This window comes from Schistocerca americana, chromosome 6, assembly GCF_021461395.2.
Source record: "Schistocerca americana isolate TAMUIC-IGC-003095 chromosome 6, iqSchAmer2.1, whole genome shotgun sequence".
In the NCBI taxonomy this organism is placed as follows: Eukaryota; Metazoa; Arthropoda; class Insecta; order Orthoptera; family Acrididae; genus Schistocerca; species Schistocerca americana.
In genome coordinates this window covers 334,560,081-334,575,040 of record NC_060124.1, presented here as the reverse complement: position 1 = coordinate 334,575,040, position 14,960 = coordinate 334,560,081, and the positions used below count along the sequence as shown (strand labels likewise).

The window sequence follows — 14,960 nt, the reverse complement described above, 5'->3', positions numbered from 1 at the left end:
AGGACGCAGGTTGCAAGTGCTAATCTTAGGTGAAGAGGTTGGCACAGGAGAGGAATTCGTGCCTGGCCGCATCAAACTAATCAGAACACAGATAACTCATAAAGAAAAGGATGTATTCCTCTAGGTGCCCCATAAACAGGTTGGCGTAAGAGGGTGCCATGTGGGTGCCCTTGGCTGTGCCGTAGTTTTGTTTGTATACCTTGCCCTCATTGGAGAAGTAGTTGTGTGTTAGTATAAAGTAAAGTTATCTTCCTAACATTAAATTGATTAGACGCCAAACCATTCTCATTGACCAGAAATTTTTTCTTGCTATTGCTAGTCTGCATTTTCTATCCTCTCTACTTCTGCAATTATCAGTTAATTTGCTGCTCAAATAGCAAAACTCATATACTAATTTTAGCATCTCAATACGGTACAGACACGAAGACAAATAGGATTAAGAAATCAAACGAAAAGCAATTACGCTTTAATCACTGACAAAAGACTTTTGGTTCCTAGTATCGAGTCACTGAGAAAACATCTTTATAAAACCTCCGAAATTTTCTCGGTGGAATTCAAGTTAATCTTGTGTAATTCTAGTTACTACATTTCATTCACATAATACTCTTTCCTTAGGGAAGAAGGTTTTCCAAAGATATTACTGCTATGTATCAGTGCATGGAAATATGAAAATATGTTAACTTATTTTTTCCAATTCTTTTTCGTTCATTGGCAATTTTCAGGGGACTTATTCTGAGCGCAAACCAAAGCTTCAGTCTCTCACTACTCCCTTCCTCCTTTTTCAGATTGGTAGACTGCAGACCTGAGATGCACGATCAGATTGCTATCTTTGAAACGCTAAAATTCGATTATTGGCGCTGGAAGAATGCGGCATATCAGCGTAGACTCACTGCGGCGCAAATGTTCCATTTTGAAATACTTTCATTAACTGGAGGCAATCTCGTTCTTCCCTCTGCTTCAAATTAACGGGGTGTGTCTTTAGGCAAGGCTGGAGCAGTAAACGACCGATGACTGGCCTTTGTGGGGTGCCAATTGTAATTTACCTTGAAGTAGATGTGTCGTGAACTCTATAGTTTGAGCGTGAGTAACAGTCGAATTATGAGAAGTGTGATAATGTTCAAAATGTAATTTTTCCAGTGTGATTCTGACCATGAACCGTAGGCTATCAAAGCTCCTGATCCATATATTTATAATTCGAAACGAGTTAAAGATTGCGTAGTTTCTTCCAGAGATAAAGTAACAGAAGATGTTTACATGCACGGAACTGTTGTGTATATAACCGTGGACATTAATGAAGTGGGTGCTGGTGGACTGTTGCAGAGCGAGAACCTGGCCGTGGCGGCGTACGACGCAGTGACGTCACTGCAGGGATGCCCCCTCTCCATCAAGAAGTCGCTGCTTCTGCTGATGCACCGCGCGCAGAGACCTCTACGAATCACCGCTGGAGGGTTCTTCCCCTTCTCCAGGGAGTCATTCGTGGCGGTGAGGAGGCTAATTCTGGAACAATGTCTGTCTCATACCGTGCCTTAATTGCAGCGATCATGTAATATGAGGGAAATTTCATAAATAAAATGAACGAGTACGTACAGATTGCAAGGAAGTTATAGAGGAGCATATAAAAGAAACAGTCTCATTGTTCATAACCGAACAAAAAGAACTCGCAAAGACGACACAGAACGAACAGAAGAGAAAGAAAAAGGTGCAATTTTCAAAAAAAGTATTCTTTCATGTAGCTATGAAGATGAGATTAACAAAGAAATAACAATCCTTGAAAATTTAGCCAAAGAGAACGATTTTGAAGCATAAGTGATTAAAGAAAAGCACAAACGAAAATCAGCCAGGAATGACATTATTCCAGAGAAAAAAAAAACTGTTAAAAAAGACTAATTTCTCAGTTTCCCCGTTTTACGGTAACATATCAAACAAAGAACCAAACATTTTTAAACAAACCGAAAATAAAATTGGATTTCACACCGACAACCATGTTAAAAGGATTATAAGACACACTTTTCATAGAATGGAACATTAAATAAGTTAGAAATATATAAAACTGGGTTTGACGATTGTGAAATGGTATAATTGGGCCAACCGGAAGAACTTTCAGAATTCGATTTAAAGAACACACAATATGTGAAGAAAATTGTCCAAGTACTCTAACGATACATCTCATACACAAAATACACACTTTCCAAAACATTTACCAGAAACATCAAATTCATAATAGAATGAAAGGGAAGAAATTAAATATTCTTGGAGAAGCAAATTTTAATTCACTTACAAATCAAACGGATATACTAATCATCGGACAAACAGAACCACCACACTCTAACGATACATCTCATACACAAAAAACACACTTTCCAAAACATTTACCAGAAACATCAAATTCATAATAGAATGAAAGGGAAGAAAATAAATATTCTTCGAGAAGCAAATTTTAATTCACTTACAAATCAAACAGATATACTAATCATCAGACAAACAGAACCACACTATTCCTATTGTTCTCACTGCTAATTGAATCTAAAGTAACAATTACATTTCTAGTTTCCACACTAACAAATAGTATTGACTATTGATAGTTTATACACTAACATTTAGGACTGTTCATATTGTCTATCAACTATGTGTAATTTTAAATGTTTGAACTTCTATATTGTAAAGCTTAACTTTTATTTCATTTTTATTAGTTTCCTTTTTCTTTTCATACACACAGAAATCTACGTATCGAGGACTCTGAAATTATTAGACTGCCCTCGCTTTTTTGCTTTGGTCAGCATTCTGTCTTTCTACATTTCCCTGCTTATGTGCACCAGCTACTGGCTAATCATCATTAACAATTAAATTTACAAAAAAAACGAATTTAAATAGAAATTGTGAATGTCCGGCAATTTGTATATATGTGACACCTTTCCTAGGTAACAAACCTTTTGTTAATTTGCTTTCATGCGACTTTGTTGCTATTTAATAGTGGTAGTACAGCACGCTTTTCTATGCGACTAATCGCTGGTTAAAAGCTTAAGAAGTCAAAATCGATTGTGAAATGAAATAAAAGTTTAAATGAATAACTGTATGAGTAAAAAAATGCGGCGTTCATTTTAGGAAAACGCTATTTTGTCTGTAGGTAAAATCTTGTGGCTTGTTTGGTCGTGTCATGTTCCTTTTCGATTTCTTCTAACACAAACAACATTTCAACTCGTCTGTTGGGATCTTCATCAGGATCTTGTGGTGTCGCAGGTCAGCTAACTGGGAACACTAGAAGATCCCCAACAGAGAGATTGAAACTTCGTTTGTGCAAGAAGCTGAAGAAACTGAAGAGGAACGTGACATGGCCTAACAATCCAGATGATTTTACCTTCAGTGACAATGACTATGAAAGCCCGCAGGCTAACATAAAACGTATTGTTTATCTGTGGGTTAATTTGTTTCAAGGTATCTCTTCAGCATTCCATACTCTCAGTGATTCTGAATCACTTTCATTTTAGAGTTTCAGTGCCTGGAAAACTTAACTGTTCCATACAACGTTTACGTTCAGCAGTTCAGCATGGAATTTCTGAGCCAAAGAAAAAAAGACGATGTCTCTGCATAGGATTTTCACCTTCAAGAATAAGTCGAAATCTGGTGTGCTCATGTCTCACTTTTAATCAGCATGAGATAAAAATTATCAACTGCATTCATTTACTTTTCGGTCATGACATCATTCATGTGTTGGTGAATGAATGATAATTGTATCTCGAGCATTTGCAGCCAGTTTTTGCTGTCTATAAGACACAACACACGCAAAGACCACGTCCCTTCCCTCTCAAACACTTATTAATATCAAGGTCAACGTCATTGCCCCTCCTCCTGATAGCTCTAGGACAGGCAAAATATTTCCCCCCTCTCCTCTCTCCTCCCCACCCTACTGACATTAAAATCCAATATGGATCACCTGTGTTGAGTTACAGTGGACGTATATACTACTGAAGACAGTACGTTAGTCCTAAGATGGCGGGAAACGTTTTTCGAAAATCCAGGGTGGCACCTTGTGTATGTGACGCAATTGGTCTTCTATGTTATATTATTACAAACCATAGCCGTCAGGCATGTATGTAGTGTTTTAAACATGTAGGAGAAACTTTTTTTTTATTTATTGCTGAAGCGTGAACATTTTCTTTAAACGGTTTACTGCTTAAACAATATCGGGCCGTAGCTTTTCAAAAGTCAACCAGTGCAGAGAGTTCAGACACATGTCAGCTACCTCCTCTCCGTGTCAGACGTCTTCATGTAACGTTAACAGGACAAGAACAGGTATTTTATTTATTTAAACACTTAGGGATGCTTTATTTAGCGTTTGAACAATTACACGAACTTAAGTTGGCTGTGGCAACATTACTACGCGTCGCCCGTCACTGGTCACATTATACATCACCTAAACAGACTCCATCAATGCTATCAGGCAACCATGCAGTATGTGATAGGGTCTTCCCATGGCCTGTAAAGGTTTCTAATTTTGAGTATTAAATGTATGCAAATTGTGTCTCCTAACATGCTATCAATGGACGCGACGCATATGAGTACAGTTTTTCGTAAAAACGATGCACCGGCTTAACAAAGAGTATCAGCATCTACATCTTACATACAAAATCATCATACCGTGTTTCACTGCATGCTGTGCATCCATGTATAGCAATATGTGCAGAGTGGTCCACTGATCGTGACCGGGCCAAGTATCTCACGAAATAAGCGTCAAACGAAAAAACTACAAAGAACGAAACTTGTCTAGCTTGAAGAGGGAAACCAGATGGCGCTATGGTTGGCCCGCTAGATGGCGCTGCCATAGGTCAAACGGATATCAACTGCGTTTTTTTTAAATAGGAACACCCACTTTTATTACATATTCACGTAGTACGCAAAGAAATATGAATGTTTTAGTTGGACAACTTTTTTCGCTTTGTGATACATTACACTGTAATAGTCAAAAACATGTGGCTCACAATTTTAGACAAACAGTTGGTAACAGGTAGGTTTTTTAAATTAAAATACAGAACGTAGGTACGTTTGAACATTTTATTTCGGTTGTTTCAATGTGATACATGTAGCTTTGTGAACTTATCATTTCTGAGAACGCATGCTGTTCCAGCGTGATTACCTGTAAATACCACATTAATGCAATAAATGCTCAAAATGATGTCCGTCAACCTCAATGCATTTGGCAATACGTGTAACGACATTCCTCTCAACAGCAAGTAGTTCGCCTTCCGTAATGTTCGCACTTGCATTGACAATGCGCTGACGCATGTTGTCAGGCGTTGTTGGTAGATCACGATAGCAAATATCCTTCAACTTTCCCCACAGAAAGAAATCCGGGGACGTCAGATCCGGTGAACGTGCGGGCTATAGCATGGTGCTTCAACGACCAATCCACCTGTCATGAAATATGCTATTCAATACCACTTCAACCGCACGCGAGCTACGTGCCGGACGTCCATCATGTTGGAAGTACGTCGCCATTCTGTCATGCAGTGAAACATCTTGTAGTAACATCGGTAGAACATTACGTATAAAATCAGCATACATTGCACCATTTAGATTTCCATCGATAAAATGGGGCCGATTATCCTTCCTCCCATAATGCCGCACTATACATTAACCTGCCAAGGTCGCTGATGTTCCACTTGTCGCAGCCATCGTGGATTTTCCGTTGCCCAATAGTGCATATTACGCCGGTTTACGTTACCGCTGTTGGTGAATGACGCTTCGTCGCTAAATAGAACGCGTGCAAAAAATCTGTCATCGTCCCGTAATTTCTCTTGTGGCCAGTGGCAGAACTGTACATCACGTTCAGAGTCATCGCCATGCAATTCCTGGTGCATAAAAATATGTTACTGGTGCAATCAATATTGATGTAGCAATCTCAACACCGACGTTTTTGAGATTCCCGATTCTCGCGCAATTTGTCTGCTATTGATGTGCGAATTAGCCGCGACAGCAGCTAAAACACCTACTTGGGCATCATCATTTGTTGCAGGTCGCGGTTGACGTTTCACATGTGGCTCAACACTTCCTATTTCCTTAAATAACGTAACTATCCGCCGAACATTGCGGACAGTTGGATGATGTCGTCCAGGATACCGAGCAGCATACATAGCACAAGCCCGTTGAGCATTTTGATCGCAATAGCCGTACATCAACAAGATATCGACCTTCCCGCAATTGGTAAACGGTCCAGTTTAACACGGGTAATGTATCAGGAAGCAAATATCGTCCTCACTGGTGGAATGTTACGTGATACCACGTACTTATACGTTTGTGACTATTACAGCGCCATCTATCACAAATCGAAAAAAGTGGTCCAACTTAAACATTCATATATCTTTACGTACTACACGAATATGTAATAAAAAATGAGGGTTCCAATTAAAAAAAAACGCAATTATTATCCGTTTGGCGTATGGGAGCGCCATCTAGCGGGCCAACCATAGGGCCATCTGGTTTCCCCCTTCAAGTTAGACGAGTTTCGTTCTTTGTAATTTTTTTTCATTTGATGCTTATTTCGTGAGATATTTGGCCCGGTCGCTATCAAAGGAGCACCCTGTATATGACTGCATTATACCGTAAGTGCACATAAAAGTATCTTCTTATTTGAACATGTTCGTGTATCCTGCTACATGTAGGAGTATATTAAATGAAAAAGTACGAGACATATGAACGTTTCTTCTCTGTTTACGAAATTTCTTATATGATGCAGCAAAGAAGTATTCATTATTATGGTTTGGTGGGAGAAACATACTCTCCACTCAAGGACATTATAGTAGATGACTGGACCTCAACCCTATTGAAAAACAGAATAAGAATGGAGCACTTCTGACCTACAATATACGACAAAAATTATGAGTCTTTTGGATAACAGCAATAAATGTTACAGTATCATTGTTAACGCATGTGGATGGAGTTCACTTCGAAGATGTGTATTAATTTTCAGAAACTTTATTTCAGCGCAAATACCAGAGTGTAGAGGAGTTATTGGATGACACTGACGGTATAACATACAAGATATTCTGTGAAAGCAGTGATATACCACCGCTAGAAAGAGTCAAGATGAATGCTGTGTTTATGTTTAATGATTTTACTGTGGACTATCAGGATCAAAAGCGAAAATGTTGCTCATTCAGTCTTCGTATGGAAGCAAATATTTTTTATTTGAGCCAGACATATTCTCGGATTCCAAAACGCTTGGTAAGGAATAATACAACCGTATTGTCACTTTATAACAAGGTAATATGGATTTAAAACATACCTATCAAGCACAAATAGGGGCCGACTTGACATTCACTGAATTTATAGTTATTTGCAGAGATCTCTGGAATAACACGCAGTACAGCTTTTTCGTTATTGATAAAACCAAAAAATTGAATGATGAATGATAAATATGAAACTTCCAAGAGATCGTTATTAAAAGATGATAGATGTATGTATGTGACGAGAAATTAATGTAGATGGCATACATATGAAGTAAACGAAGAGGTAATTACATCATCATATATTATATATGAAAAAGTATGTACACATTTGAAGCATTCAGGCTGAGAGAAAAGGGCTGCATAGATAGAACATCTGCCCATATGTTGATGCAAAAATTTAAACAATAACGAATGTTTTAAGCGTCAAACCAGGGAAATTGAGAAGAATCACCCACTGATTACCGCTAAAATCCAAGGGAATTATCAGCAGATTACTACAAATTTCGAGAACATGTGGCAGACAGACAATATGTTATCTGCGAGCGCTGTCGTAGTTGAAGAAAATACTAAAAGATACGCTAAAATTTGTGAAAAGTTACCAGAAAAAGTTTCCAGAATATAAAAGTTGAAGAAGGAAGCCATACTATCATCATTCTGAGGTTAACTGGTAAAGGTCGCTGAAGCTAAGGAAACGCTTGAATTATGAAAAGAAACCTAGATTTATTAATGCACTAACATTTATAGAGAAGAAAGTGATATATGCATCATTATGTGTTGCATTATCGATAAGTTTTTCCGTTTTCGTTTGGCCCACACAGACTCGGAAGGAAGTTGCACAAAACAGTTGCTGCAGATAGAGTTTCTCTGGCAAGTTAAACACCTAACCGATCATGGTGGTCGGATTCAGAATTGGTATGTCATGACGTTAATTTAGCAGTTTGGTACACAGCACCACTCAGAATTGTCCCAGATGAATGCAAGTATCATTGAAAATTTGAGCAAAATGGTAATATTCCGTATGTGGATGTGTTTTAAACTTCGTGGGTCATATAAGTGGATAGACATTCTCTCACAAATAATTGCGCTGTATATCCAAACTATCCACTGAACGATAAAAATGAAACGAACTGACATTTGTGATAAAAACCTCCTACATACTGTAACTGAGAAACGATGGCTATCCAGAAACAGACGACGCGACATCTAGCACAGTCTATAAGCACGTACTGAAAAGCAATGCCTGCGAAATTTTTGTGTGGCAACTTTAAACTTTTTAACAAAATAACTTTTTTAACGTTCTTCATCTCTATTCTTCATGTCTACATATTTGTTTCTCAACGCAGCCACACTGTCGACGAACACTTTCCCATCAATGAAAGACCGGTTTCTCGATACTGTCACTGTAGAATGTTTGACATAGTTGACAGAGCCACAACCTTCTTTGTGCTTGAACTGCTTTATCGTCATCGAAGTAAAGTCCTCGAAGGTTTCTTTAAGTTCTGGAAATAGTTGAAAGTCTTATGCAGCCAAGTCTGGACTGTGTGGAGGATGATTTATGACAGTGAAACGCAGATGTCATAGCACTGTGTGTGATCTGTCGTTATCATGCTGAAGAAGACAGTGCTCCATGTGTGGATGAACACTTAAAATTCGATGCTTGATTACAGCACATTATTTTCTTACACATGGACATACACTGAAGCGCCAAAGAAACTGGCATAGGCATGCGTATTTAAATACAGAGATATGTAAACTGGCACAATACGGCGCTTTGGTCGGCAACGCCTACTTAAGACAACAAGCATCTGGCGCAGTTGTTAGATTCGTTACTGCTGCTACAACGGCAGGTTATCAAGATTTAAGTGAGTTTGAACGTGGTGTTATGGCCGATGCGAGGGCGATGGGATACAGCATTTCCTAGGTAGCTATGAAGTGGCGATTTTCCCTTACGATCATTTCACGATTGTACCGTGAATATCAGGAATCCGATAAAACATTAACTCTCCGACATCGCTTCGTCTGGAAAAAGATCCTGCAAGAATGGGACCAACGACGACTGGAGAGAATCGCTGAACGTGACAGAAGTGCAACCGTTCTGCAGATTGCTGCAAATTTGAATGCTGGATCATCAACTAGTGTCAGCGTGCCAACCATTCGACATCATCGATTTGGGCTTTCAGAGCCGAAGGCCCAGACCTGTACCCTTGATGACCGCACGACACAAAGCATTGCGTCTTGTCTGGGCTTGTCAACAACGACAATGGACTGTTGATAGCTGGAAACATGTTGCCCGGTCGGACGAGTTTCGTTTCAAATTTTATTGAGCTGATGGACGTGTACGGGTATGGAGAGATCCTCATGAATCCAATAGACCCTGCATGTAAGCCGGGGACTGTTCAGTCTAATGTGCAGCCCCAGCATGGCATGAACTCGACTAATGTCTGAAGTAGTGCTGGAGGGAACTGATACCATGAGTCCTTCAGAGGAGTCCATAAATCCGTAAAGTACTAGGGGTAGAGATCACTTCTGCACAGCATGTTGTACGGCATACCAGATATGCTCAATAATGTTTATGTCTGGGGAGTTTTGTGGCCAGCGGGAGTGTTTAAACTCAGAATAGTGTTCCTCGAGCTGCTCTGTTGCAAATCTGGACGTGTGGAGTGTCTCATTGTCCTGCTGGAATTGCCCAAGTCCATCGGAATGCACAATGGACATGAATTGTTGAAGGTGATCAGACAGGATGCTTACGTACGTGTCACCCATGAGAGTCTTACCTAGACGTATCAGGTGTCCCATATCACCCCAGCTGCACATTAGACCATGACCTTAACACTTCCCTCGAAAACATTGACCAGTATTAAAGAATCGTGATTTTAGTGTCAAAAAGTAAAATTGACATTAAAACCTCAATTTTGTCTACTACGTCAACAGGCTTCCGTATGTTTCAAATAACAACAATTTATTACCTACAAAGAACCGTTGTTAAGACCTGCTGTACCACCGGTAACAAGTGGTTTGCGATGTGGGAATAGCACTCCAGGGGTAACATGTACATTCTACTAAGTTGGTAACTACTTGATGCTATATCTGACTGTATTGTTTGGGAAAAATCTGGAGTCAGATGTAACCGCAGAAACCAACAATTATATGTCAACTATAATTCGTTAACTATAACTATATGTTTCACATTACTTCAGTAACACTATACCGATTTTAAACATACGCTTAAAAAAGCATTTTTCAGAACAAATAATTGAAATTTGAAGGTGTTTTTTGTTGAAGCACTAGGTCTAGGTGATGGATGCCATTATATATTTGTACTTTAGCAGTGGGAGGACTAGTCATGGTGTCATGAAGAAGCTGAGAACTCTGCTATGAAGGAGAGAGACTGTGGCGTTGAGAGGAATATTTGGAATGATTGTAACTGGTAACTACTTCTAGCAAATATTAGAAATCCAGTAACTGGAAGTTTGTATACGTTAAAATTGACCAGTTATCTGAAATACTGTAACTCTTTCGTGTAGATGGTTATTAGTTTATTGATCTTTATATAACAGAATTTTTTGCAGGAATTTTTGACAGAATGGATATGTGTGACTAATTAAGATCGAACCCGTACTTCTGTGTGAAGGAATAAGACTACCAGGGGACTAACAATGTTATCGTAAATAACCATAAGGATGTTTCACAAAGGCGAGCTCAAACTGTAAATATATGTAATTTACTTATACTTCAAATCACAAACCCAGTAGTGAACAAATTTCACCGGCCCATCTTACAATGTAACATGATACATGATTAATACAAACTTTGAGATCTTCCTCAGCTCAAGAAAATTGTTTAAGCTACATGTTTAACTATGGAAGGGATTATGCATGTCTGACCGCAGCTTATAAAACAGCTGCTGCGCTGTATTTAACAGCATTCTGCAATTTGTGCACATTGGCAATCCGAAAATCCGAAAATCGACTGGTGCACAAGTTAATCTTCCAGACAACCAACACCGAGAAAAGATTATAAACTATGTCCTTCCTATATATAAACACATGAGTATTAATATTGTTGTAACTTGATTGTTCTATAGCATTGAAGAGTATGGTTTACCTATTGACACTGACATGGTAGCAAATGATAGTACGCATACAGTAGCAAGCGAAGTGTACACAGTCTTTCTAAGTAGATTTACCTCCTTCTGTGTCACATAGCTGAAAGACGGCGGTGCCTTCTGGACAGGCCACTGCTGTGGTAATATCCGTCAGGGACCTCTTCTATTATTTTTTATTATCATACAGTTTCATCCGCCTTTGGAGTATCGAAATTTTCCCTGATTGATATTAATCTGGTGGACTATTAGGGATAGTGTAAACCACTGACTGATCTCACAGTACTTGCATGACTTCAGTAGCAGTAATAGAATTAAACAGATTTTTGGGTGCTGGAGGTGACCATTGCAGCAGGAGTAGCTTTAGAACGTTCTCCAAGCAGCAAGCCAGTTCGCGGATTCCTTTAGAGTCACCAAAATGGGCCCTGGGCCGGCCTTGTTACGCTAGCGGCCAAGCAAGAGGGTGGGAACGCCATGGCTGAACCCGAAATGACACTTCTTTAGAAAATGGCGACGCCGGGCATCCTGGCGCAGGTCTGCCCGCTTCATTAGCGAGTGGGCATTGTGTGGGAGTCTGGTCTCCCTATCCCATGTGCTCGTCCAGGCAAAGCAACGTCGGGCTGGCGCCCAGCTAAAACAGCGGTGAGACGGAACAGCCAATTTCTCCGGATGTCGGATTTCTTAGGTGTCACCACGCCCCACCGAAACAGTGCCCACTAAATCATTTTATGCACTAGACGGAGCTTGTTTTCACTAGGGAGCTTCCCTCATCTTGTGAAATGAGCCGGGAGTTTGGCTGCAGGACCTCCAGGCATTGTGTGCTGTTTCTTCAGAGAACAGAATGTGTACTGCACTCCAGTGATTGATTGAGGAAGATCAGGTCTTCTTGCTAGAAAAGATGATTGGCAGAGTAACCAATGCTGGGCCATGATAACTTAATTCTTGAACATCGGGAGGAATGGCTGTTTTTCATAAGGTTCTCAGCTAAAAGGGAGAGACGAGGAATTGCTTCTCGACCATCGCGGAGGACAGTCGCTAGAGTTCTTTCGATTCTACGGAGGGAGAGCAGTTAGTTGTAAAGACATCCGGACACGCGGGCGAAACTTCATATTTTCGCGCTTGTGAGATAATCACCAGCGGATGTGGTGGTCATCTACCGCAGTACGACACTTCAGCAGAGCCCGCACACTGACAACAGTGTCTCGTCTTTCACCGGCTGTATCAGTAATGTTGCACAGCTTCGGAAAATTCAAAAGCCTATCAATCGTTTTGATGACCATCATTTTTCATAGCAGCTGTACTCGCAGTTGTTACTCCCAGTGTCCATTGTATATTTAATTGTATCTTCACGTGAGAGACCAATCAGTGGAACAATACGGCAGAGTGCGCTAACCTAGACTGACATCCTTCCACTCACAGTAGCCAGTCTCATTTACACGTAAATTCCAGTTAGTTACACAGTTGAAGTTTCTATTTGTATGTTTATTCTCTCTTCAACTTGATATTAGCTAACAATTCTCTTTGTGATACCATAGGTCTTTGTCATTAATTTTTCAACCACACCCATTCTCATTCCCTATTATGTCATTTATTTTGCTGTGGGTTTGAAGTAATTAAATTAATTGTATGTCTAGTAAGCCAACTCAGGGGTGATCCACACACGGGCCTCTGTTTAATGTCAGATTTCCGTGATTTATGTCGATAAATGTGGCACCTCTTGGGTATTGAGGTTACGACTTTTTAGTTGTTTGACAGGTAGTCCAGAACCTCACTCATAATCGCTTATTAGATCCATGAAGATTATAGAAGTTCTTAAAGATATAGAATTAAGAAAACAAATTTAGTAAATCATTAACAGTTGTTTACAGAGAAGATTCTGTCTATGGCGTATCTCCCTAAATAATTCTACCTTAATGGCTGTGTACATGTGTTCAGCCTAATAATTTGAACACAGATCACAACAATGTAACTTCTATATTTCATATTGGCTTTACAGGATATTTACACTGGACTATCACAAATATTTGTCTTCAGAGTTTTATGCGTTATGTTACCTGAACCACATTGCTTGATGTTATACCACCTGACCTTTCAGATGGCATTTAAAAGCTGACTTACACCAAACAAACGGTTTTCAGTTAAACCATATTATGACGATTTTAAAGTAAGATGTTTCACACACAAAAAGTCAAAGTTAACTTCTTATGTTTGGCTTTCATAGTTATTTACGAAACATTATGTCAACCAAGCGGTGTTAAGTCTCTTGAATACACTTTTGAGCTCTCTGCTAGAAGTCACAGGCGTTTTCCGGTCAAATCCACCTCTTTAACAGCAGAGTTCAACATTAATCCTTGAGTTTTATTAATATAGATAGGCTCTTGCAAATATCCCAAGAAGAAAATGGCCAGGCCAATAACTTTGATGGCCTTGTTCACCACAGCATGTCACTTAAAAAAGAAATGAGGCGTCCAGGGTAAAAGTTCCTCAACATTCTCACATACGCTGTTGCAGTGTGCGGTGCTGCACCAATCTGATAAATATAAATACTGCTTGTGTTTATCCGTCGTCTCCTAAGTTCTGACGGAAACAACGTGTACAGCATGTGTATGTAACATTAGGAGTCCTGCGTTTGTATAGAATAATTTAATAATCTTTAATGCTAACAATCACACATATTCATTGTCCACCAACTGTTATTAATTCAAGATAACCTTATTCACTGTCATACTTCCTATTATTATTTCGCGCATTTTACCAAAAATCATTTAATATATGAGCCTGTGAAAGTGTTGCAATGTTCTATCACTAGAAAATGAAGTGGGACAAAAGAATAAAGAGCAAGTTCTTTGACTTTGACACAACTGTTGCACTGATAATAGAAACAAATTTTATCTTATTAACCAATGAAACCGTTATTTCTTACAATCTTTATGGCAGTACAGAAATTATATTGGCTATGTTAATGCAGGTAATAGATACTGAAAAGTAATGGCTTAAGAATTCTTAAGTAACAGTGTAATAATTCTAGGAATAGCTTCTAACTGTTCCTTTATTTCTTTTCAGGTTGTCAATGTGTCTTATTCATTCTTCGCCATTCTTCGAAATTTCAAGGATGACCAAGAGTAGCGAAAATTTGTCTTAATGCTTTGTTGTGTTACAAAACTATGACATGAATAACACCAATTAATATTATGTAGTGAAGACTTGTATCCTTTCTTTTGAAATAATAAGTAATGTCCGAATCACCGTGTCAAGTGAATAGCTCAGTGACACTCTGAAATTAATGCCACAAAGGAGATGGGAACCTATTCCAGCCACAGCTGATAAAACATGTTCCATGGTATGTGTGACATTTCCAACTCATCATCAATACATACAATGTACTGTTGGCAATAACGTACATAAAAACTTCACTGCAAATGCTTACGGTTACAACCTTACGTAAATATTCTTCTGAGACATTTGTGTTACCATCAGAAGTATTGTAATGACTGAATTTATCCCTCATTTTAGCTTTCGTGCTGCCAAATTTGCAGAGCTTTGATGTCAACCTCCATCTCTTCCCATCCAGCATTGTTTCAACCAACAATCATTGTAAGTCCGTTGTCTGTCATGACCACTTTCTCATACCTGGA

The 14,960-nt window shown here is 39.2% G+C and overlaps 1 protein-coding gene across 1 annotated transcript in view; it reads left to right on the top strand.

The window, feature by feature from the left end:
* Positions 1 to 14,656, top strand: part of LOC124620124 (odorant receptor Or2-like) — a 63,737-nt gene extending 49,081 nt beyond the window's left edge. Inside the window, exons 5-6 of the mRNA XM_047146794.1 lie at positions 1,321 to 1,482; positions 14,389 to 14,656. Of these exons, the coding sequence (XP_047002750.1) occupies positions 1,321 to 1,482; positions 14,389 to 14,451 (225 nt within the window). The 3' untranslated portion in view covers positions 14,452 to 14,656. The remainder of the gene's footprint in view (positions 1 to 1,320; positions 1,483 to 14,388) is intronic.
* The last annotated feature ends 304 nt before the right edge of the window (positions 14,657 to 14,960 follow it).